This window comes from Hemitrygon akajei, chromosome 15 (assembly GCF_048418815.1).
Source record: "Hemitrygon akajei chromosome 15, sHemAka1.3, whole genome shotgun sequence".
NCBI classification, from domain to species: Eukaryota; Metazoa; Chordata; class Chondrichthyes; order Myliobatiformes; family Dasyatidae; genus Hemitrygon; species Hemitrygon akajei.
The window spans coordinates 5669601-5695717 of NC_133138.1; the positions used below are offsets into that span (position 1 = coordinate 5669601).

At 47.0% G+C, this 26117-nt stretch overlaps 1 protein-coding gene across 1 annotated transcript; it reads right to left on the reverse strand.

Moving 5' to 3' along the window:
* Positions 1 to 26117, reverse strand: LOC140739124 (arylsulfatase I-like). Its single transcript, XM_073067094.1, has 2 exons — positions 25499 to 26117; positions 1 to 1670 (listed from the first exon to the last, which is right to left on the reverse strand). The coding sequence occupies exons 1-2, from the start codon at positions 25798 to 25800 to the stop codon at positions 266 to 268; spliced, it is 1707 nt and encodes a 568-aa protein (XP_072923195.1). The 5' UTR covers positions 25801 to 26117; the 3' UTR covers positions 1 to 265.

Consider the following 26117-nt stretch of genomic DNA (forward strand, 5'->3'; position numbering starts at 1 on the left):
CCATGTCTGCATGCTTTTATGCATTCAGTTTCTGCCACAAGATTGGCCAATTACATATTTACTTTAACGAGCAGTATACCTAGTAAAGTGGTCTCTGAGTGCATAAGGGACTCAGATTTAGAAGGGGCTTCAGAGGGTCTCAGGAGTAGGGGAGGCAGATGTTGCCAATGTCTGTGTGCTGGTACATCCAGGCATGGTTTACGGTTCGTGCTGCCTCTGGGCAGTGTGCAGCACTGGGCCCACGGTCTACAGACCACAGCCCTCCCTAGATCCGATTCGACATTATCCTCCTGTTGAGTTTCTTGAAGAAAGACTTCAGCTTGCAGATCTTGCACGACTTCCGCTTCTTCTTTCCCGCTCTGCTGACCGCGTCCCCGCCCTGCGGCTCCCCCTCGTCCTCCCCAGCCCAGGGCATCCAGGCGCCGCCGTGGAGCTCAGGGTTAGCCCGGGGGTCGTCGGCTGGGTAACGCACAGGGAGCGAAGTCCTGTGGTAGTGGGCCAGGCGAGCCAGCAACCTGCGGACCACGGCGGGGTGGCGGGCAGACACTTCCTCCCTCTCGTAGGGGTCGGCCGTGATGTTGAAGAGCCACACGGCCTGCCGGTGCCCCATCCTCTGCCGCTCCAGGTTCCACCAAGTGCCAGGCAGGCTGGGGTGAGTCTGAGGGGGTATCCAGTCCCCGTAGCCAGGGTCTCCTGTCAGGAGCTTCCAGTCTCCTTGCCGGATGGCAGCCTGGATTGCAGTATTCCAGAGGCCCTGCCCCTCCTCCCAGGAGCCAGACCTGGCCGGGGTGTGCAGGGGGTCGATGTTGTGCAATATCTCTCTCCGAGGAGACTTCTTGCCCCTGCTAATGGTGGGCCAGAGGTTGTGCCCGTCCAGGGGAGGACTCACCCCACTCAGATTACCGCCCGCCAACGAGACCAGGGTGGGGTACCAGTCGGTGATGTGGGCCAGCGACCTGCTCACCCTCCCTTTCTTCTCGATCAGGGGGCTGTGGACGAAGCCCACCCCTCGGATGCCCCCCTCCCAGTACGTCCCCTTACGGCCCCGCAGCGGCCAGTTGCTGCCCCCTGTGAAGGGCTGGGCCCCGTTGTCCGTCGAGTAGATGAGTATGCTGTTGTCATAGTAACCGTACCGCTTCAGGGCCAGGGTGATGTTTCTGACAGCCTCGTCCAAGCAGGTGACCATGGCGGCATACTTGCGGCGTGCCACATTGCCGTAGGAACGGTACTGGTAGATGTACTCCTTGGGCGACTGCAGGGGCGTGTGGACAGCCTGAAAGGCCACGTAGATGAAGATGGGCTCGGCAGGGCTCCGCGACGCCAGGATCTTGGCCACCTTCTGGGCGTAGAGGGTGGTGGAGTACTTGCCACTGTACTCCCAGGCCACGTTCTCGCCGTCGTGCAGGTCAAAGCCGCACACCCCGGGGCCGTCGCAGTTGTCATACGTGTAGTAGTCCGTGCTGCCCGTCAGAGTGCCAAAGAACGTGTCAAAGCCCCTCCTGGTGGGCAGGCATTCCTTCTTATAGAAGCCCAGGTGCCACTTGCCGACCATGTGCGTGGAGTAGCCCACCTCCTGCAATTTCTGGGGCAGCGTTACCTGGTCCAGGGGCAGGCAGTTCGGCTGTCTAGGCCGAATGATGGAGTGCTGGAGGCCCGTGTGTATCTGGTACCTGAAAGAGACACACAAAACATTACTGACAAGGGTAACGTACAACAAACCACCCAAAGACTCTGCGGCGCAAGGGGCCTTTGAAAGGGGCTTCTAACGCAACATCTTACAGCGCCAGCCATCGCGGTTCAATTCCCACCACTGCCTGTAAGGAGCTTGCACGTTCTCCCCGCAACTGAACGGGTTTCCTCCGGGTGCACTGGGTTCCTCGCACAGTCCAAAGTCGTACCGATTAGCTGCTGGTAGATTGTGGACATGTTACGTTGGTGACTGACACTTGCGGGTTGCCCCCAGTGGGTTTGCTTGGTAGCACAAAACCTTACACCATCCACTGTAAGAATATCTGCCACTGCCCGTAAGGTGTCTGCACATTTTACCGATGACCACACGGGTTTCTTCCAGGTGCTCTGCTTCCAAAGACGTATGGGTTAGGGTTAACAAGTTGCTATGTTTGCACCAGAATCATGGCAACATTTACAGACCGACCCAGTAAATCCCTGGACTGGACTGGTCATTGATGCAAAGGATGCATTTCACTGCATGTTTCGATGCACACGTGACAAATAATGCACAGCTTTCTTTAGCAAACACGAGGAAATCTGCAGATACTGTAAATTCAAGCAACACACACAAAATGCTGGTGGAACGCAGCAGGCCAGGCAGCATCTATAAGGAGAAGCACTGTCGACGTTTCGGGCCGAGACCTTTTGTCAGGATTAACTGAAAGGAAAGCTAGTAAGAGATTTGAAAGTAACTATCTTTCCTTTCAGTTAGTCCTGACGAAGGGTCTCGGCCCGAAATGTCGACAGTGCTTCTCCCTATAGATGCTGCCTGGCCTGCTGCGTTCCACCAGCACTTTGTGTTTGTTGCTTGAATTTCCAGCATCTGCAGATTTCCACATGTTCAATTCCCACGTGTTCAATTCCCACCGCTGTCTGTAAGGAGTTTGTCCGTTCGTTCCTCCCTGTGACCACATGGGTTTCCTCCCATATTCTAAAGACATGGGTTAATTGTCCTGTGATTAGACTAGGATTAAATTGAGGGATTACTGTGTGGCACGGTCGAAGGCCGGAAGCCTGTTCTGCTGTGTATTGCATTATCCCTTGCTGCACCCCATCACAAGCTCATCAGCTCTGACCGTGACACTAGAGGAAGGACGTTGAACCTTTAGGGAGGGTGCGGTCGAGGTTTGCTGCACCCCATCACAAGCTCATCAACAGAGGAAAGTGTTTAAGAATTGTGTGGGGCAAGTTTTTTGGAAACACACACAATTTAGTGGGAGCCTGGAAAGCACTGTCAGGGGAGGTGGGGGGGGGGGCAAACATGAATGAAATATTTAATCGGCTCTTTGATAGAGTCCTACAACACAGAAAAGGACCTTCAGCCCATCTAGTCCATGCTGTACCATCCTAGTCCCATTGACCTGCACCTGGCCCAAAGCCCCCCATACCCCTCTCATCCATGTACCTGTCAAACCTGTGCCTACCACTTGTTCCTCACTCTCACTATCCTCTGAGTGAAGATCCCTCTCAGTTTCCCTAAATATTTCATCTTTCACCCTTAACCCATGACCTCTATCTAGTCTCACTCAAACTCAGTAGAAAAACAAACACCAGAACTAATGCGATGTCCTCCTTCTTCAAAGAAAGGAGCTTTCCTTCCTCCACCATCAACGCTGCCCTCACCCTCACCTCTTCCATTCCACGCATATCTGCCCCCACCCCATCTTCCTGCCACCCCACCAGTGATAGGGTTCCTATTGTCCTCACCTACCATACCACCGGCCTCCATGTCCAACACATAATTTTCCTAGATTTCAGCTATCTCCAATGGGATCCCACCACAAACCACCTTTCTCTCCCCTCCCCCACTTTCTGCTTTCCATAGGGATCGCTCCCTACGCGACTCCCTTGTCCATTCATAACTTTCACTGATCTCCTTCCTGGCACCCATCCTTGCGACTGTCCCTACACCTCCCTCACTACCATTCAGGGCCACAAACAGTCCTTGCAAGTGAGGTGACACTTCACCCGTCAGTCCGTTGGGGTCATCTACTGTAGTGGTCACCAACCTTTTTAAGCCCAAGATCCCCTACCTCGGCCTTAGTAAAAGGCAAGATTGACCCTAGATTGATTAGTCACACGTATGCGCACCAGGGCAGAAAAGACCGGAAGTAAAACCCCGCAACCCAGAAGTAGAAATAATATATAAACACCGGGGGTACCCACCCTTTTGTTTTTGCACTGCGGACCGGTTTAATATTGATAATATTCTTGCGGACCGGCTGACGGGGGCGCGGGGGAGGTGTTGTTAAACACGACCGGAATACAGCGATACTCGAAGCAGGTTCCTTATGTCCAGTCTATTCTAGTTTTCGCAGCTCTCGGCTTCTGTCCCACTTGCTCACGTTTTCCACTGAGAAATCTCAGTGGGTTCGTCTTTAAGTGCTGGGTGCTTGGACTCGGGGTACTGAAGCAGTTTTGAGATATTGCCTCATTAGACAGCCTCCCGCCCGCCCGCTGCCAGACGCCTTGGCCAGGTGCGGCTGGGGTGAGAGGACATGGTCAGGGCCAGAGGTCCCCGTACCAGGGCCACGGCGGTCACAGTCCGGAGAGCGCGGCCGACCGAGCGGGGAGTGCGACAGAGCGCCTGCCCGCCACCCCCCCGTAGGATCTATCAGCCGACAAATGTTTGTTTCAGTAGATCGCAGCGTGGTAGCTGCTCTGATACTTACGAAACGCTGAGTCTGAATTAGGTTGTCTGCGAATATTTTAGCACCAGGTTCCCCACAAACATTCGGTGTGGTGAACAGGTTCAGAGGCGGTGCCCATCTGTCCGTGCTCCAGGCCAGTAGCGACGGCACTTCCCGCCGGCCGCCCGAGGGCAACCGGTGATACCTGGCGTGAGGGTATCACTGCATTTAGTCGCCTGATGACCTCGCGTGGGTTCAAGTTCAACAGTGAGCGTGACAGGGAACGAGGAAAGGTGCAGCTGACTCATATTGTTTCCTCGCGGCCCGGTGGTTGGGGACCACTGAAGTACACTGTGTAGTGCAGGGGAGTTACACGCATGCGCACTGGGCAGAAAGAACGGAACTAAAACCCCGCAACCCAGAAACAATCTCTCAACAGCATTTCTCTATTTCTTTTTCTTTTTTTTTTCAGGATTAACTGGGAAAGTCTCAAAGATCGACTAGTCGATCGCGATCGACGGGTTGGCGACCCCTAATCTACTGTATCCTGTGCTCCCGGTGGTCTCCTGAATGTCGGTGAGACCCAACGCAGATTGGGAGAATGCTTCACCGAGCACCTACACTCTGTCCACCAGAAAAAAGAATGGGATCTCCTGATGGTTACTCATTTCAATTCTACTTCCCATTCCTGTTCTGACATGCCAGTCCGTGGCCTCCTCTACTAGCACGATGAGGTCACACTCAGGTCGGAAGAGCAACACCTTACGTTCTGTCTAATGGCATGAACGTCCCTTTCTTGAACTTCCGGTAATTGCCCCCCCCCCACCCCATCTTCACAATTCCCCCATTCCGCTCTCTCACCTCATCTCCCTACCTGCCCATCAGCTCCCTGTGGTCATTACCCATTAGGGTCCTTTTGCCCTTACTGTTCCTCAATTCTATCCACACAGACTCCACATCTCCTGATCCTATGTTCCCCCTTGCAAAGGACTGAATCTCATTCCTCACCAACAGGGTTCCCTTTCCCTTTCATCCATGGTTTTCTACCCTCTCCTGTTAGAGACCCCTTCTCCAGCCCGTTATCTCTTTCACCAATCAAGTTCCCAGCTCTTTACTTCACCCCTCCCCCTCCCGGTTTCACCCATCACCTTGTACTTCTTCCTCCCCTACCCCACCCGCTTACTCTGACCTCTCATCCTATTTTCAGTCCTGCCGAAGGGTCTCGGCCCGAAACGTCGACTGTTTACTCTTTTCCATAGATGCAGCCTGACCCGCTGAGTTTCTCCAGCATTGCATGTGTGGGTTGCTCAGTGGAAAGAGTCCTTCTATACCCCTCCATAGTGTAGGCACAGGAATGTGCAGAGAATGGAGGGATGTGCACTGGTAGGCAGAAGGAATTCATTTAGTTCAGCATTTAATTACTAATTTAATCAGTTTGGTGAGCTGTGGGCTGAGGGGCCTGTCCCTGCTCCGTGTTTAATGCTTTATGTATATTTTTCTTTGGGATAGGTGATTAGAACGGCACTGACCCGGCTGTGAAAGGAGGAGGGTTGGACACAGGCCAAGCAACCCCATCCTGTAAAAACCCAGCAACAGAAACTCCAAAAACTTCATCCCTGGGAGAGGAAGGACCATCAATGGGCTACACCCTGAAGAACTGAGAGACGGACCCAGGACAGAGGACTCTGTCGATCTGCTGTTGGTGGCCTGTGACCCAGGAGGGGTGATGGCTTAAGGAGGAGAAAATGTGATCAGACCTGCTCACAGTTCTCCAGACGTGGTTTCACAAGAACCTGACATAGTTGTAGCAAGACTTGTTTACCAAAACCCTTTCTCACTGAAGGCTAATCTACTGTCTTAGAGAGCTGGTCTTATGAGGAGAGGCTGAGCTAGTTAGAGCTTTTCCCTTTGGAGTGAAGGAGGATGAGAGGTGACTTGTGAGAGGTGTACAAGATGATACATAGCATAGATCAAGTGTCAGACAGGCACATTTACCCAGGGTGGAAATGGGGGCTTTCCTTGAGGGGAAATCTGGTCCGACAAATCTGTTGGAATTATTTGAGGAAATAACAAGTAGGATAGACAAAGGAGAGTCAGTGGATGTTGCTTCCAAGGATTTGCAGAAGGCTTTTGACAACATGCCGCACGTGAGGCTGCTTAACACAATAAGAGCCCATGGTATTACAGAAAAGATAGAAACGTAGATAGAAAATTGATTGCCTGGCAGGAGGCAGAGAGTGGAAATAAAGGGGGCCTATTCTGATTGGCTGCCAGTAACTAGAGGTGTGCCACAGGGGGCAGGGGTGGGACAATTTCTTTTCCTGTTCTAATAATCTGGATGACAGAATTGATGGTTTTGTGGCCAAGTTTGCAGACAGTATGAAGACAGGTGGAGGGGCAGGTAGTTTTGAGGAAGTAGAGAGGCCACTGAAGGATTCAGATAGATTGAGAGATTGGGCAAATAGAATACAGTGTCGGGAAGTGTATGGCCATACACTTTGGTACAGGGGATAAAGACATTGACTTTTTTTCTAAATGAGGAGAGAATTCAGAAATCAAAGAGGCAGGATTCCCTTAAGGAGAATTTGCAGGTTGAGTCAGTGGTGAGGAAGGCAAATGCAATGTTAGCATTCATTTCAAGAGGACTAGAATATAAAAGCAAGGATGTAAAGCTGAGGCTTTGTAAGGCATTGGTCTGACCACACTTGGAGTATTGTGAGCAGTTTTGGGCCCCTTATCTAGGAAAAGGTGTGCTGGCATTGGAGAGAGTTCAGAGGAAGTTCATGAGTACGATTCCAGGAATGAAAGGGTTAACGTATGGGGAGCATTTGATGGCTCTGGGCCTGTACTCACTTAAGTTTAGAAGAGTGGTGCAAGTGGGGTGGGGGAGTCTCATTGAAACCTATCAAATATTGAAAGGTCTGGAGAGTGGAATCTGTGAAATTCATTGCCACAGATGGCTGTGGGGGCCAATGCATAGGTATATTAAAAGTGGAGATGGATAGAGTGTCAAAGGTTACAGGAAGAAGGCAGGGGAATGGAAAATGGGGTTGAGGGGGATATTTTAAGGTGATTGGAGGAATGAAGCATTAAGGTTTTTACTGAGTCACAAACAAGAGGAAATCTGCAGATGCTGGAAATCCAAGCAACACACATAAAATGCTGGAGGAACTCAGCAGGCCGGGCAGCATCTGTGGTAAAGAGTACAGTCGACGTTTTGGGCAGGACTGGAGGGAAAAAAAAGATGAGTAGATTTAAAAGGTGGTGGGTGTGTGGAACACCCTGCCAGGGTTAGTGATAGAGGCAGATACATTAGGGATATTAAAGAGACTCGTAGATAGGCACATGGATGATAGGAAATGGAGGCCATGTGGGAGGGAAGGGTTCGATTGATCTTGGAGTAGGTTAAAAGATCAGCACAACATAGTGGGCCAAAGGGCCTCTATTGTGCTGTACTGTTCTGTGTTTAGTACTACTATAGATTTTATTATTGAAGGGGTTAGATCCCTCCGTGGTCTGCTTTGGGTAAAATGATTGAAACCAAGGGCAAGAACCTGAATCAACTACTTGGCATTTCATTCTCTGGGGATTGTTTAAGACCATAAGATAACTTCCATAGCTCCAAGTAACTGGTCCTCCAGCAAGAAGACAGGCTTAACCTGCGACGTTATCCTGTTGCAGTAAATGCACAGGAGCAGCTTGCAGTCTGACTGCAAGTTTACTGTCATAGAAACATAGAAAATAGGTGCAGAAGTAGGCCATTCGGCCCTTTGAGCCTGCACAGCCATTCAGTATGATCATGGCTGATCATCCAACTCAAAACCCTGTACATGCTTTCTCTCCATACCCCCTGATCCTCCATACCCCCTGATCCCTTTAGCCACAAGGGCCATATCTAACTCCCTCTTAAATATAGCCAATGAACCAGCCTCAACTGTTTCCTGTGGCAGAGAATTCCACAGATTCACCACTCTCTGTGTGAAGAAGTTTTTCCTCATCTCAGTCCTAAAAGGCTTCCCCTTTATCCTTAAACTGTGACCCCTCGTTCTGGACTTCCCCAACATCGGAAACAATCTTCCTGCATCTAGCCTGCCCAATCCCTTTAGAATTTTATACATTTCATTAAGATCCCCCCTCGATCTTCTAAATTCCAGTGAGTATAAGCCTAGTTGATCCAGTCTTGCTTCATATGAAAGTCCTGCCATCCCAGGAATCAATCTGGTGAACCTTCTCTGTACTCCCTCTATGGCAAGAATGTCTTTCCTCAGATTCGGGGACCAAAACTGCACACAATATTCTAGGTGCGGTCTCACCAAGGCCTTGTACAACTGCAGTAGAACCTCCCTGCTCCTGTACTCAAATCCTTTTGCTATGAATGCCAACATACCATTTGCCTTTTTCACAGCCTGCTGTACCTGCATGCCCACCTTCAATGACTGGTGTACAGTGACACCCAGGTCTCGTTGCACCTCCCCTTTTCCTAATCGGCCACCATTCAGATAATAATCTGTTTTCCTGTTCTTGCAACCAAAGTGGATAACCTCACATTTATCCACATTAAATTGCATCTGTCATGAATTTGCCCACTCACCTAACCTATCCAAGTCACCTTGCATCCTCTTAGCATCCTCCTCACAGCTAACCGCCGCCCAGCTTCGTGTCATCCGCAAACTTGGAGATGCTGCATTTAATTCCCTCGTCTAAATCATTAATATATATTGTAAACAACTGGGGTCCCAGCACTGAGCCTTGCGGTACCCCACTAGTCACTGCCTGCCATTCTGAAAAGGTCCCGTTTACTCCCACTCTTTGCTTCCTGTCTGCCAACCAATTCTCTATCCACATCAATACCATACCCCCAATACCGTGTGCTTTAAGTTTGTACACTAATCTCCTGTGTGGGACCTTGTCAAAAGCCTTTTGAAAATCTAAATATACCACATCCACTGGCTCTCCCCTATCCACTCTACTAGTTACATCTTCAAAAAATTCTATAAGATTCGTCAGACATGATTTTCCTTTCACAAATCCATGCTGACTTTGTCCGATGATTTCACCTCTTTCCAAATGTGCTGTTATCACATCTTTGATAACCGACTCTAGCATTTTCCCCACCACCGATGTCAGACTAACCGGTCTATAATTCCCTGGTTTTTCTCTCCCTTTTTAAAAAAGTGGGGTTACATTAGTCACCCTCCAATCCTCAGGAACTAATCCAGAATCTAAGGAGTTTTGAAAAATTATCACTAATGCATCCACTATTTCTTGGGCTACTTCCTTAAGCACTCTGGGATGCAGACCATCTGGCCCTGGGGATTTATCTGCCTTTAATCCCTTCAATTTACCTAACACCACTTCCCTACTAACATGTATTTCCCTCAGTTCCTCCATCTCACTAGACCCTCGGTCCTTTACTATTTCCGGAAGATTATTTATGTCCTCCTTAGTGAAGACAGAACCAAAGTAGTTATTCAATTGATCTGCCATGTCTTTGTTCCCTATGATCAATTCACCTGTTTCTGACTGTAAAGGACCTACATTTGTCTTGACGAATCTTTTTCTTTTCATGTATCTATAAAAGCTTTTACAGTCAGTTTTTATGTTCCCTGCCAGCTTTCTCTCATAATATTTCTTCCCTTTCCTAATTAAGCCCTTTGTCCTCCTCTGCTGGTCTCTGAATTTCTCCCAGTCCTCAGGTGTGCCACTTTTTTTTGCTAATTTATATGTTTCTTCTTTGGACTTGATACTATCCCTAATTTCCCTTGTCAGTCACAGGTGCACTACCTTCCCTGGTTTATTCTTTTGCCAAACTGGGATGAACAATTGTTGTAGTTCATCCATGCGATCTTTAAATGCTTGCCATTGCATATCCACCGTCAACCCTTTAAGTATCATTTGCCAGTTTATCTTAGCTCATTCACATCTCATACCTTCAAAGTTACCCTTCTTTAAGTTCAGAACCTTTGTTTCTGAATTAACTATGTCACTCTCCATCTTAATGAAGAATTCCACCATATTATCGTCACTCTTATCCAAGGGGCCGCGCGCGACAAGATTGCTAACTAACCCTTCCTCATTGCTTAATACCCAATCTAGAATGGCCTGCTCTCTAGTTGGTTCCTCGACATGTTGGTTCAGAAAACCATCCCACATACATTCCAAGAAATCCTCTTCCTCAGCACCCTTACCAATTTGGTTCACCCAATCTATATGTAGATTGAAGTCACCCATTATAACTACTGTTCCTTTATTGCACGCATTTCTAATTTGCTGTTTAATGCCATCCCCAACCTCACTACTACTGTTAGATGGCCTGTACACAACTCCCACCAGCGTTTTCTGCCCCTTAGTGTTATGCAGCTCTACCCATATCTATTCCACATCCTCCAGGCTAATGTCCTTCCTTTCTATTGCGTTAATCTCCTCTCTAACCAGCAATGCTACCCCACCTCCTTTTCTTTCCTGTCTATCCCTCCCGAATATTGAATATCCCTGGATGTTGAGCTCCCATCCTTGGTCACCCTGGAGCCATGTCTCTGTGATCCCAACTATATCATATTCATTAATAACTATCTGCACATTCAATTCCTCAACCTTGTTACGAATGCTCCTCGCATTGACACACAAAGCCTTCAGGCTTGTTTTTACAACACTCTTAGCCCTTATACAATTATGTTGAAAAGTGGCTCTTTTTGCCCTGGATTTGCCTGCCTGCCACTTTTACTTTTCACCTTACTACTTTTTGCTTCTACCCTCATTTTACACCCCTCTGTCTCTCTGCACTTGTTCCCATCCCCCTGCCACATTAGTTTAAAGCCTCCCAAACAGCAGTAGCAAACGCTCCCCCTAGGACATTGGTTCCAGTCCAGCCCAGGTGCAGACCGTCCCACCTCCCCCAGAACTGGTTCCAATGCCCCAGAAATTTGAATCCCTCCCCCTTGCACCATTTTTCAAGTCACATATTCATCTGAAATATCCTCCTATTTCTACTCTGACTAGCACGTGGCACTGGTAGTAATCCAGAGATTATTACCTTTGTGGTCCTACTTTTTAGTTTATCTCCTAACTCCCTAAATTCACCTTGTAGGACCTCATCCCGTTTTTTACCTATATCGTTGGTACCTATGTGCACCACGACCACTGGCTGTTCACCCTCCCACTCCAGAATGTCCTGCAGCCGCTCAGAGACATCCTTGACCCTTGCACCAGGGAGGTAATATACCATCCTGGAGTCTCGTTTGCGGCCACAGAAACACCTGTCTATTCCCCTTACAATCGAATCCCCTATCACTATAGTTCTCCCACTCCTTTTCCTTCCCTCCTGTGCCGCAGGGCCACCCATAGTGCAATGAACTCGGCTGCTGCTGCCTTCCCCTGATGAGACATCTCCCCCAACAGTATCCAAAACAGTATATTTGTTTAGGAGGGAGATGACCTCAGGGGACTCCTGCACTACCTGCCTACTGCTACGCTGTCTAGTGGCCACCCCTTCCCTTTCTGCCTGTGTAGCCTTTACCTGCGGTGTCATCTTTATACGTACAGTCAGATGGCACATTGTTTTGTTTGTAGTGTATATACGTACAGTCAGATGACAGGTAAAGCCTTTACCTTTACCTGTCATCTGACTGTACGTATATACACCACAAACAAAACAATGTGCCTCTAGACCACGGTGCACCCACAAGACATATCACACACAGCACATAAAACAAAATATTACCACAAAATTCATGTACAGCACAGCACAGGTAAACAGTAAACAGCTCGTTGTGTTGCAGACCTCGGTGGTGACAGGGTATTCATTGGTCCCACAGCCAGGGGGAAGAAGCCGTTACCCAGACTGGCAGTCCAAATCTTGATGCTCCTGTATGCCCCTCCTGATGAATGGGTCAAAGAGATTGTGGGATGGATGGTCGGGATCCTCAATGATGCTTTGGGCCCTTCATCTGCCACACAGCCAGTAAATGTCACAAACGGGGGAGGTAGACTCCGGTGATCCTCTCCGCAGTCTTGACTACCTTCTGTAGGGTCACGTGATCCAATGACAAGGGACTCTGTGCATGAGTAATTAGAATAGGCCAATTACCCCTCAAACTTGCCCCATCATCAGTCAGGAACGTGGTTGACCTTCCATCGCTTGCATTATGCTCACATCTCACGGGAGGAGACTCTAAAACTAGAGGGCCTGGGTTTAAGGTGAGAGGGGAAAGATTTCAAAAGGACTTGCAGGGCAACCTAAATACACAATGAGCTGCCAGACCAGGTGATTGAGATGGGTACACTTCCGATGCTTAAAGAACATTGGACAGATATATAGATATACAGCTCAGAAACAGGCCCTTCGGCCCAACTCATTCCTGCTGACCAAGGTGTCCAGAGGAAAGGTTTATTAGGTCTGACACTAGTTTAGAGTGTGGAATGAGCTAGCAGTGAAAGCAGTGGACATTATAACATTTAAGAGGTCTGGATAGGGATGGAAATGGGAAGGAGGGATGCGGGACAATGGGATTAGGCTGAATAACAGTTTGGCATGGACTAGATGGGACAAAGGGACTGTTTCTGTACTGTAGTGCTCTAAGAGTCTATAGAAGTGTTTCAACAGGTACATGAAGGGGCAGTGGGCTGGTGGGATAGGGGTCCAAAGCAGGAAATTGGGACCAACCAAGTGGCCAAGTCAGCCAGCATGGACCGGTTGGACTGAGGGTCGTGATTTGTGTCGTATTGTCTTGAGTGACAATGAAGGAATGGGATACATATTCAGGCTGGGGTGTAATGTAACCTGGAGGGTAATTTCCAGGAGATAACCCTCCCTGTGTCACTGACCCTATCCTCTTCGGTGGGCGAGGTGACGTATCAGAGGAACCTGTGCGAATAATTCAGAGCATTTTGTAGGCATTCACACCACAGAGACTGAAGGTGGAATGAGCAAGCTTTTAGGGCAGCAGATAGAAAGCTAATTAGATGGACAGTTTGTCAAATATTCATGTCTGAAATGCTTCCTTGGTAACTATTACCATGGAAACAGTTTCCAATTGCAGAAGGGTGGTAGCTAGAATGATTGAAATGTGCAATGCTCAGAGGGACTCGGTGTCCAGGTACAACAATCTTTGAGGGTTAGCTCACAGATTCGGGAAACAATTGGGAAGACAAACAGACTATAGCAAATAGAACACTATACACGATGTGCCGACCTTATAACCTACAAGATCAATCCAACTCTTCCCTCCTACATAGCCCTCCAATTTTCTATCATCCATGTGTCTATCTAAGAGTCTGCTAAACGTCCCTAATGTACCTGCCTCGACCACCATCCCTGTCAGAGTATTCCGCACACCCACCACTCTCTGACATCCCCCCATCTACTGTCTTCCAATCATCTTAAATGGATGTTTCCTCATATTAGCCACTGCCACCCTGGGGAAAGGGCACTGGCTGTCCACTCTATCTGTGGCTCTTAGACCACAAGACCATAAGGCGTAGGAACAGAATTAGGCCATTCAGAACCATCGAGTCTGCTCCGCCATTCCATCACGGCTGATTTATTATCCCTCTCAACCGCATTCTCCAGCCTTCTCCCCATAACCTTTGATGCCCTGAATAATCAGAAACCTATCAACCTCCGCTATAAATATACCCAATGACTTGGCCTCCACAACTGTCTGTGGCAATGAATTCCACAGATTCACCACTGTCTGACTAAAGAATTCCTCAACTATGTTCTAAAGGGAAATCTTTCTATTCTGAGGCTGTGCCCTCTGGTCTTAGACTCCCCCACCATATGAAATATGTTCTCCATATCCACTCTATCTAGGCCTTTCAATATTCAGTAGATTTCAATGTAATTCCCCCTACCCATTCTTCTAGATCCCAGGAGTACAGACCCAGAGCCATCAAATGCTCCTGATACATTAACCCTTTCATTCCTGGGATCACTCTTGTGAAACATCTCTGGCTCTCTCCAATGTCAACATATCTTGGACGTGTACAATCTCACTGGCTCTGCACTCGGCTTTGGATCACCTGGACAATAGTAATACCTACATCAGGCTGTTGGTTATTGACTACAGCTCAGCTTTCAATGCAATTATACCCTCAGTTCTAATCAACAAGATCCAAAACCTGGGCCTCTGTACTTCCCTCTGCAACTGGATCCTCAACAGAGACCCCAGAAATAACATCCTCCTCGCTGACAATCAACCCTGGCGCACCTCAAGGATGCGTGCTTGGCCCACTGCTCGACTTCCTCTACACCAATGACTGTGTGGCTAGCCACAACTCAAACACCACCTTTAAATTTGCTGATGATACAACTATCGTTGGCAGAATTTCATATGGTGACAAGATGGTGTACAGGAGTGAGGTACATCAGCTGGTTGAGTGGTGTCACAACAACTTCAGCGGTACTTCAAGAAGGTGACATCCATCACTAAGGATTCTCACCACCCAGGACATGCCCTCTTCTCTTTACTGCCATTGGAGAGGAGGTACAGGAGCCTGAAGACGCACCCAATATTTTCAGAACAGCTTCTTCCCCTCTGCCATCAGGTTTCACAGATAAGCTCTCATTACTGACTCTTTAGCACCATTACCAAAGTGCATCCCCAACCCACCTGGCTTCACCTAACACCATCTACTTTGTACTCCTTCCCCTCCCTCATCTTTTTGTTCTGGAATCATCCCCCTTCCAGTCCAGTGCTGATGAAGAGCCTCAGCCTGAATATCAACTATCTACTCATTTCCTTAGACGCTGCCTGACCTGCCGAGTTCACCCAGCACTTTGTGCACGCTATTCTGGATTTCCAGCATCTGCAGAATCTCTTGTGTGCACCAGAGTCTATTCAGCCTGATACATAATTAGAGAAAACAAGGACAAAGATTCTGACAAAAATACGAAAGGAGAACAGAAGTATGATTTCAAATTGATGTCTAAAAATATAAAATAATGGTTCTGCTTGAGTTCAAAACACGGGGGTGTCATGGCAGCATCTCTGTTAGTGTGATGCTATACCTGCACCAGCAATCCAGGTTCAATTCCTGCCGCTGTCTGTAAAGAGTTCGGACATTCTCCCTGTGATCGCCGGCTGCTGGTTTAGTAGGTTAATTGGTCACCTGGATGTAACATAGAAACTTGATTTCCTAGATCATGGAAGTCTAAGAGGAGATTTATACAAAATTATGAGGGCTATAGATAGGGTAAAGGCAAGAAGACTTTTATCCCCACTGAGGTTGGGTGACACTACATCTAGAGGTCATGGGTTAAGGGTGAAAGGTGAAATGTTTAAATGGAAGCTGAGGGGGAACTGCTTCACTCAGAGGGTGGTGAGAGTGCGGAACTGCCAGTGGAAATGGTGGATGTGGGGAGGATTTCAATATTTAAGAGAAATTTGGTTAGGTACGTGGGTGGTCTCGGTGCAGATTAATGGCTTGGCATGGATTGATGGGCTGAAGGACCGGTCTCTGTGTTGTCGTGCTCTATGACTTTAACTGGGTGACGTGGGTTCGTTAGACCAGAAGGAACTGTTACCATACTGTAACTATAAATAAAAGGTCCAACAGTCCATTCCAGCAAGCAATCCATTATCGTTTGCTACAACCCACATCAGGTCTGGTCGCCCCATTAGAGGAAAAATGTTGAGGCTTTACAGAGGGTGCAAGCATATTTACCAGGATGCTGCCTGGATTAGAGGGCATGAGCTAAGGAGAGGTTAGACAAATATCAGCTGGTGGACTCCAGTTAATTGGGGCAGCTACTTATTTGGGACAATATTTAAAGACCAAATATTAACGGAGAAAAAAAGCTGAGATTGCCTTCATTTACTTGGGACAATATGCCACGGAATTGGGCGGCAGACTGTTGCTGAACAGGTTCTACCTAGCGCCAGTTGCCTGGCCATTAGACACTGCACCGTGCTTACAGCAAAGTTTTAAATAGCATCATCTGCATGTGTTTGTGTTTAAAAAGACATGGCTTTTATCATTGACAGCTGGCAAGAAATGAGCAGTAAGACAATACAGAAATTTTGCTCACTGCGGTTTCAAAATCAGAATCCGGTTTATTATCACCAGCATCTGACATGAAATTTGTTAACTTGCAGCAGCTGTTCAATGCAATACATTATAGAAGGAAAAATACAAAATAAAATAATAAATAAGTAAATCAATTACAGTATATATTGAATAGATTAAAAATCATGCAAAAACAGAAATAATATCTATTAAAAAGTGAGGTAGTGTCCAAGGGTTAAATGTCCAAGAGGGGAAGAAGCTGTTCCTGAGTCGCTGAGTGTGTGCCTTCAGGCTTCTGTACCTCCTACCCGATGGCAACAGTGAGAGAAGGGCATGCCCTGGGTGCCGGAGGTCCTTAATAATGGACGCTGCCTTTCTGAGACACCGCTCCCTAAAGATGTCCTGGGTACTTTGTAGGCTAGTACCCAAGATGGAGCTGACTAGATTTACAACCTTCTGCAGCTTCTTTCAGTCCTGTGCAGTAGCCCCTCCATACCAGACAGTGATGCAGCCTGTCAGAATGCTCTCCACGGTACAAATATAGAAGTTTTTGAGTGTATTTGTTGACATGCCAAATCTCTTCAAACTCCTAATAAAGTATAGCTGCTGTCTTGCCTTCTTTATAGCTGCATCAGTATGTTGGGACGAGGTTAGATCCTCAGAGATCTTGACACCCAGGAACTTGAAGCTGCTCACCCTCTCCACTTCTGATCCCTCTGTGAGGATTGGTATGTGTTCCTTCCTCTTATCCTTTTGGTTCCAGGTGTTTGCTGAGGCAGGAGTTCAGTCTAGTCATAACCAACCTCTCAAAACATTTCATCACTGTCGATGTAAGTGCTACCGGGTTTTAGTCATTAAGGCAGCCCACATTATTCTTCTTAGGCACTGGTATAATTGTTGCCTTTTTGAAGCAAGTGGGAACTTCTGCCCATAGCAGTGAGAAGTTGAAAATGTCCTTGAATGCTCCCGCTGGTTGGTTGGCACAGTTTTTCAGAGCCTTACCAGGTACTCCATCGGGACCTTCCGCCTTGCGAGGGTTCACTCTCTTTAAAGACAGAGTAACATTGGCCTCTGGGTCAGAGATCACAGGGTCATCAGGTGCAGTAGGGATCTTCACAGCTGTAGTTGTGTTCTCCCTTTCAAAGCGGGCATAGAAGGCGTTGAGTTCATCTGGTAGTGAAGCATCGCTGCCATTCATGCTATTGGGTTTCGCTTTGTAGGAAGTAATGTCTTGCAGACCCTGCCAGAGTTGCCATGCATCTGATGTCACCTCCAACCTCATTCAGAATTGTCTCTTCACCCTTGAAATAGCCCTCTGCAAGTCATATCTAGTTTTCTGGTACAGGCCTGGGTCACCAGACTTGAATGCCACAGACCTAGCCTTCAGCAGATGACGTACCTCCTGGTTCATCCACAGCTTTCGGTTTGGGAATTCAGAGTCCTCAAGCATTTGGGCTTGAGGATGCCAGACACAGTTCAGAGTGACAGTGAAATGATTTCACTACTTTAACAACTTCAGAACGACAAAGAATTAACGTATCAACAATCATATTGTTAAAATAAGTACTTGGAGGAGGCAATCATTGTATGAAGACGGTCCATTACCTGCACTGGTTGTCTTTGCTGATTTTGATCATTTACTGTCAATCAAAAGAACACAGCAGTGTACTCTGTCGCATTCCCCTGCTGATAACTATTAGGAACTAATACAGTTTTATCGTACTGTAGTACTATTGGTAGTGTTCTAATTTGTTCTGTATTTTATTTAAATACATAACGTTACTCAGTTAAATGGTAATTTGTCTTTCTGTCTTTCTTATGTTTTTTTTAAACTATTTCCATGAAACTTCAGCTAACTGGGGCAGCAACTTAATTGGGCCAAAATGTACTGGTGCCGATGATTAACTGGAATCCAATGCACATCCTACAGTAATTTTTTTTGATGTATTGAACTGCACTTCTGCCTTCAAATTTCACGACATGTCAGAGATCATAACTGAGATTCCGATTCTGGGGTGCTCACCAAACTAATGGTACGTCACTGTAGCAAAACAGTTAGTGGAACGCTTTACAGCACCAGCAACTGCGGCTCAGTTCCCACTGTTGCCTGCAAGGAGTTTGCACATCCTCCACGTAAGCACATAGGTTTCCTCCGGGTGCTCTGGTTTCCTCCCACAGTCCAAAGACACAAGGTTAATTGGTCACATGGGTGTAATTGGGCAGCCAGGCTCGTTAGGCCAAAAGGGCCCGTTACCATGCGACATCTCCAAGTAAATGAAAAGTCAAACGATCTGTCCCAGGAAGCAATCCCACCACCCTTTGCTACAAACCATCACAAGCACGTCTGTCCTGGTCACCCCATCAGAGAGGGGCTTTTAGAGAGGGGTTTTGGAGGCTTTGGAGTGCAAAAAAGGTTCACCGGGATGCTGCTAGGATTACAGGGTATGAGCAGTAAGGAGAGGTTGGACAAATTTGAGCTGTTTTAAAAAAATAATACATTTCTAACTGTAAGTTATAGTAATTTTTTAATAAATTGCATTGTACTGCTGCCACAAAAGGACAAAAAAGTTGCCATGGTAGTGTAAGGGTTAGAGTGACGTGTAAACAACTCGGGGCGTCAGAGTTCGGAGTTCAATTCCTGCGTCCTCTGTAAGCGAGCTTCCTTCCTAGACAGCGTGAGTTTCCTTCAGGTGCTCCAGTTTTCTCCCACAGTCCTAAGACATACCGGTTAGCAGGTTAATCGGTCATTGTTAAATTGCTAGGGTTAAATCAGTGGGTTGCTCAAAGAGCCACTTTATCTCTAAATAAATATTTAAAAGTCTGGGTGTTTACCCTATTAATGGACATTCTTGTTGACAGTCCATTTTGGGATGTTGTGAGTTCACCAGATGGGAAGTCACTGCCAACTATTCATTCTCCAAACCCAGTGGATCCACAGACAGGAATCATGACGAGGGAATTCAGTCCCAGTGACTCACCGGCCTCTCACAGAAGGAAAGACCGAGTCTCTCAAACACTCTCCCTTAAAAGGGCAGAGGAGAAACATCAATTGTATTTTAGCTGGTGACACACAAGATCCTGAAGAGCAGATCTAAATTTGTAATTTACTACATAATATCTTCAGTTGGGTGTCAGGGTGGAGATACGTCGCTACCAAAGGAGGTGTACGGTGCTCCTTCCTCCCCCTAGCCTGCGGGTCACTTTTGCTTAGCCCCCGATCAGGGTCACGTGAAGCCATGGCTTCAGGTGGTGGGTGGTCGTATGAGCAGCCGGTGCAGATCACAGGTCCAGGTTACGGGACCCCCGACACCAGGCAGACAATCTCTGAAGAGTATTGATCATGTCCGGGGGTCACCTGCCTCGTAGAGACACTGCCCAGAAGGCAACGGCAAACCTCTTCTGTAGAAAAATTTGCCAAGAACAGCTATGGTCATGGAAAGACCATGATCACCCACATCATATGACATGGCACATAACGAATGAATTCAGTTCATGTGACAATAATAAACCAATTTATTTAACAATTTAAACAAAATCTCTGTTTGTACGTGGACCATAATCCGTCCAGCTTGAAGGCACAGAGTCAGTGTTTCAGGAATAGCTTTGCCCCTGCTGCCATCAGATTTCTGAATGAACAATAAACCCATGAACACCCCCTCACTATTTTCTTTTCTCCCCCCGACCCTTGTTTTTGCACTACGGTCTGATCTCAACAAATCTGGAATGATTGAGACCTGTGCAGAACTGGATTGCTGAATCACAGATGGTTAGGTTAGTTTTAAATAAACACCTCGAACTCACTTGATGATCACCTCACCTTTGGATAATTAAAAAAAAGCAACGACAACATTCACAAATTCTTGTACTGGTCTGCCAGAGTCAACTGCACTCAGTAGCTGCTTCATAAACCGGGAATGATATTTACCTTTCAAAGAGTGTAATATGCCATTGTCCAGGGGTTGAATTAATGATGTACAGGTAGATACTGTAAACATTATTCTTTACCAAGACTTCTGCTTTTGGATGCAGTTATCCAAAATCAGCACGATCTTACAATTTTTGTCCAGACAGTCACAGTGAACTCTCGTTTCTAGAACAAAGTAATGTTCAAACTTTTCCAATGTGATGTCAGTTGTAATTCATTCCTCTTTTGTTAGACAGTAAATTGCTGGAAACAGCTTCACACTTTTGAAAGCTCTGGGAGGTAAACTTTTGCCGATGACTAACAGCTTACACCTGTGGGTTCCTGCAGCATCAGAGCAGAGTGACACAAACTATTGATGCTTTCTAACCAGTTGCTGACTCTGCAGCCTCTGTAGTCAGTGCTCGTCTTGGAATGTAATGCCAATATAAATGGCTTTGGCCCCATTGTAGACCTGTTTGGGACTTACATTTTCATCAGAAACTAACTTGGCAAACTGAACAACAAACTCAGCAGCTGCTTCCCTGTCTGCTGACCGTTTTTCACCACACACTGCACAAAATGTTGTGCCATGTCACTGCTGGAAACACTGAAGCCACCCTTCACGGTAATCACTCATAATCCGATCCTAATTCTTCACGAAATAATTTCACTCATCTCTCCTGACAGTTCTACAACTTCGCTGACAGAGTTTAAACCACTTCATGTAGTTGTGAACATCTTCCATCTTTCATTGTTTTCTTAATGCACATCTGCTTTTTTTGTTTGCGGTCAACAAAGAACTGGAGCAATTTTTTTTTGTTTCATTGTTTCATAAACTGTGGCAAAGCCGACGTTATCCAAGTCACATATGCTCTTCACAGACACACCACTTCCACCCTATCTTGTATAGATAACGCATGGTGTTTGCACTTTACATCTCGAGAAACACTTCCTTTATGCAGTGAAGACGTGCGTGAGGCTCAGTAAACACAGGTTATAAATATCACAGAGGATAGTCATTTAAAGACTGTGCCAACAGCTGATTCTGATCATGATGCCATCAAAGTTGTGTAGCAGTTCAGCATGTCAACACGGGAAATTTGAGATGAGGCTGCTAAAAATTAGTTCCAAGATGGCAGTGGAACTAGATTACCGATGCTGGATTCAAAGTGGTCGTACTGTACTTATTTAATTTAAATTCATAATTTACTGTATAATATTTTCAAGATGGCACCAGAGACCAATGGCGACGTCCTGCAGACAGTTTACAAAACTATTTCCTCTTCTTTTAAATATGTTTCTACTGCTAAACTGTGTGTGATTACACCCTGTAATTTACATCTTGGAGATATGTTTTTGGACTGACTGAGTGAACCAATCATTAGCTCCATTACTCCTCGATTAAAGCAGAAACAAGACTGAAACCGACACGGATGAGCGGAAAGCCAGCGGGTGTTCAGCTCCGTCCGCCTGCTCTCCCTTTCCCACTCGCTCAATGCTGCGGGAGGAACATGCAGTATTCTCGGGTCGCACGTCGCAAGGTTTGATCGGCACAGCTGATGGCTGAGGACTCTGCGGTTTGCATTATGTGTTTCTATTTTGCGTGATTTGATCGGGGTGCTTTGGCGTGGACTAGCTCTGCAGTCAACACACAGCACAGTGATAGACTGAACGTGCCTAGACGTGTCAAGGACTCTTCAGTTTGATGTTAATATTTTGGGTGTTATTCGCTCATTTTTTTGCTGTTTGCACAATTTTGTTATTTTTTTCCTGCATTGAGTGTTTGATGTTTTCTTCGAAGGGTCTCCCGATTTACAGGAGGCAACACCTGAGCACCAGATACAGTAGATAACACTCACAGGTGAAGTGTCGCATCATCCGGTAGGACTGTTTGGGAGGAGGTGTAGGGACTAATTTTCCGTAACTTCCATAACAGGATCCGATCATCAAACACATCTTTCCCTCGCCCCCACTTTCTGCTTTCCGGCAGAGATCGCTCCCCTGGTGACTCCCTTGTCCATTCGTCCCTCCCCACTGATTGCCCTTCTCGCACTTACCCTTGCAAATAGAACAAGTAGATAGATAGATAGATAGATACTTTATTCATCCCCATGGGGAAATTCAACATTTTTTCCAATGTCCCATACACTTGTTGTAGCAAAAACTCATTACATACAATACTTAACTCAGTAATAATATGATATGCATCTAAATCACTATCTCAAAAAGCATTAATAATAGCTTTAAAAAAAGTTCTTAAGTCCTGGCAGTTGAATTGTAAAGCCTAATGGCATTGGGGAGTGCCACACCTCCTCCCTCACTACCACTCAGAGCCCCAAACTGGCCTTCCAGGTGAGGTGACACTTCACCTGAGAGTCTGTTCAGGTCACCTACTGTATCCTGCTGAGATCCGACACAGATTGGGAGACGCTCCATCCACCAGATAAAGCGGGATCTCCCAGTGGCCACCCAGCACTTCCCATTCCCAAATGTCAATCCATGGCCTCCTCTACTCTTGCGAAGAGGCCACACTCGAGCTGGAGGAGCAACATCTTATATTCCATCTGGGTAGCCTCCAACCCAATGGCATAAACATTGATTTCTCAAACTTCTGGTAATGGCCCCCCCCCCCCCCCTCTCGTTCACTATTTCCCTCAACTCTTTACCTGCCCATCACCTCCCTCTGGTGCTCATCCCCCTTCCCTTTCTTCCATGGCCCTTTGCCCTCTCTCATCAAATTCTCCCTTCTCCAGCCTTTCTCTCTTTCACCAATTAACCTGCCAGCTCTTTACTTCACTCCTCCCCTTCCCCTGGTTTCACCTACCACCTTGTACTTCTTCCTCCCCTCCTCCACCTTCTTACTCTGACTTTTCATCTTTTTTCTCCAGTCCTGATGAAAGGTTTCGGCCTGGAACACCAACTGTTCTCGTTTCCATGGACGCTGCCTGGCCTGCTGAGTTCATCCAGCACTTTATGTGTGTGTTGAGGTTTGAGAGCTGCCAACCATGGCTGACGAGGCCCATCTACCCAAAGCAACTGGTTTTAAGGTGCCAGTAGCCTGCCTTTGCCCTTTCTCCTGTCAGTAGAAATGTTTCTGTCAGGTTTAGTGGCTAAGCCACACATGAAAGCAGGAGCTGGACTTAGTTGTCAGAGGCTATTTGAGTAGCACACCACTGGGGGCATTTAATAGATAGTGGGAGCTTGTCTCCACTACCAGCCCCGGCTACGAAAACCCACAAGGAACTATAAATTTCTTATTGTAGTTTATAGTTCTTTCTATTATTAAGTGTTGCACTGTACTGCTGCTATAAAACAACAAATTTCACACACATGCCAGTGATATTAAACCTGATTCGGATTTGAAATCATTCCCTGCCTATTTCTGGGCCTTGTTTTGGTGTTCTTGTTGTGTTCTGTGTTTTTCTGCTGAGCATTGTGGGATACTACATTGGTTAGGAATGTGTTGCAACACTCCTATGCCCTCCCCCCCAGCAAATCCTTGGGCGTGTTGTTTGTTGACACAAATGGCACTTTTCAACGTACTTGAGATTTTAAAAAAATTCAAATCCGAACCCGAGTCTGAAAGCCTCTTAAGCATCATCATATCCGCTTCCCCATCCCCTCTGGAAGCCCTTCGGAGTCACTTTTTGTGGGAGTTTTGCCCCACTCCTCTTCCATAAACTTACCTCTCTCTTACACTAATGGGCCTTTTGGCCCACAATGTTGTACCTAACAATTAGTAATCAAATGGCCAACTAAACTATTCCCTCTGCCTACACAATGTCCAGTTCCTTCCAGTTCCCTCACATTCATCTGCCTATCTAAACAAATTTCAAAAGTTTGATGTTGTGAAGCTTGGCAATTCCTCGCCAGTCGAGGTGACATCCTCAGCGTGCAATTGTTGAAACGCCTGTAAGCTAATTGCCAAGTTCGGCGAACACAACCTCTCAAAATTCACCACCATCCTAAATCTGTTAAAAGTCTCTAATGTATCTGCCTCTAACACCACCCCAGGCAGCGTATTTCAGGTACCCACTGTGCAAAAAGAACTCACATCTCCTTTGAAAATACCTCCTCTCACCTTAAATGCATGCCCTCTGGCATTAGACATTTCAACCCTGGGAGAAAGATACTGTCTGTCTACTCTATCTATGCCTCCCATTATCTTCTAAACCTCTATCCGATCCCCCCTCAGCCTCCGCCGCTCCACAGCAAACAACCCTAGTTTGTCCAACCTCTCGTTATAGCCCATGACCTCTAATGCAGGCAGCTTGCTGGTGAACCTCCCCCGTACCCTCTGCACAGTGGGTGACCAGAATGACACACTAAAGACCATAAGAGCAAGGATGCAATGCTGAGGCTTTAGAAGGCACTGACCAGACTGAACTTGGGGCATTGTGGGCAGTTTGGGGCCACTTGTCTAAGAAAAGATGTACTGGCATTGGAGGGGGTCAAAAGGAGGTTTGTGAGAATGATTCCCTGAATGGAAGGGTTAATGTATGAGGAGTGTTTGTCTGGGCCTGTACTCACTGGAGTTTAGATGAATGAGGGGAATCTCATTGGAACCTATCGAATATTGAAAAGCCTAGACAAGGTGGATGTGGAGAGGATGTTTCTGTTAGTGGGAGAGTCTAGGACCAGAGGACACAGATAGAGTGGCTGTGGAGAGGATGTTTCCTATAGTGGGGGAGTCTAGGGCCAGAGGACACAGATAGAGTGGATGTGGAGAGGATGTTTCCTATAGTGGGGGAGTCTAGGACCAGAGGACACAGATAGAGTGGCTGTGGAGAGGATGTTTCCTATAGTGGGGGAGTCTAGGGCCAGAGGACACAGATAGAGTGGATGTGGAGAGGATGTTTCCTATAGTGGGGGAGTCTAGGACCAGAGGGCACAGCCTCAGAATAAAAGAATGTCCATTTAGTACAGAAATGAGGAGGAATTTCTTTAGCCAGAGGGTGGTAAATCTGTAGGGGTCAGGTCCTTGGGCATATTTAAAGCAGAGGTTGATAAGTTCTTGATTAGTCAGGGCGTAAAAGGTTACAGGGAGGAGGCAAGAGACTGCAGCTGAGAGGGATAATGAATCAGCCATGGTAGAATAGCGGAACAGACTCGATGGGCCAAATGGCCTAATTCTGCTCCTATGTCTGATGGTCTTGTAGACAACATCTGCCACCCTACCTTCGCCGTTAAGAGTTTGGATAACTGTTTATTTCCAAGTGCCTCTCACCTTCCCGTTATCAGCTGACTCCTGGAAGGGGTACAGATGGGTTGGATGTAATAGTTCTCCAGTTTAACCCCTTTCGCCGCCAGCCTGTCCATCGTAGGGGTGTGGATCTCCGGGTTGTGGTACCCTATGTCGTGAAAGCCTTGGTCATCCGCCAGGATGAAGATGATGTGGGGTTTGCCCGCGGAGCCGTTCACCCCTGTCGCCTTGTTCCCGCTTGGGTCAGGTTTCATCCACTCCCAAGACAAATATCCGAACGACAACAGACTTAACAAGGAGAAACTAGTCAAGCTATAAACAGCCATGTCTGCTGCACACTATCCAAACAATTTTCAAACTTTTTCCCCAAAAGGCTTCTTTTAAGGAACTTTACAAAGTTGTTCCAAAACTTTTTCAACGTCTGCAAACTTTTCCCCCTCAAATACTGTTTTTCAAAATTTCCTCTTTGAAAGGTTGCTACAAGTCTTCCCAAATCTTTTTTTTTCTTTGTTGCTTGTCTCAGATGTTCTCGGCAGCAAAGGACTTGGGAAGGTTTAATTCAGCGCAACCATAATTCCGCCAGCTCTAGCCTCCCAACGATGAAAACTACACAACCCTCGACACTAACAGCCCGGCTTGTACC

Bases quoted from the DNA above. Each gene is read 5' to 3' on its own strand.
- LOC140739124 (XM_073067094.1), bottom strand. From the start codon at position 25,800: ATGGCTGTTTATAGCTTGACTAGTTTCTCCTTGTTAAGTCTGTTGTCG. The intron at 1,671-25,498 runs GTGAGAGGCACT...TGTCTCTTTCAG, and splicing joins AGTCAGCTGATAACGGGAAG to GTACCAGATACACACGGGCC.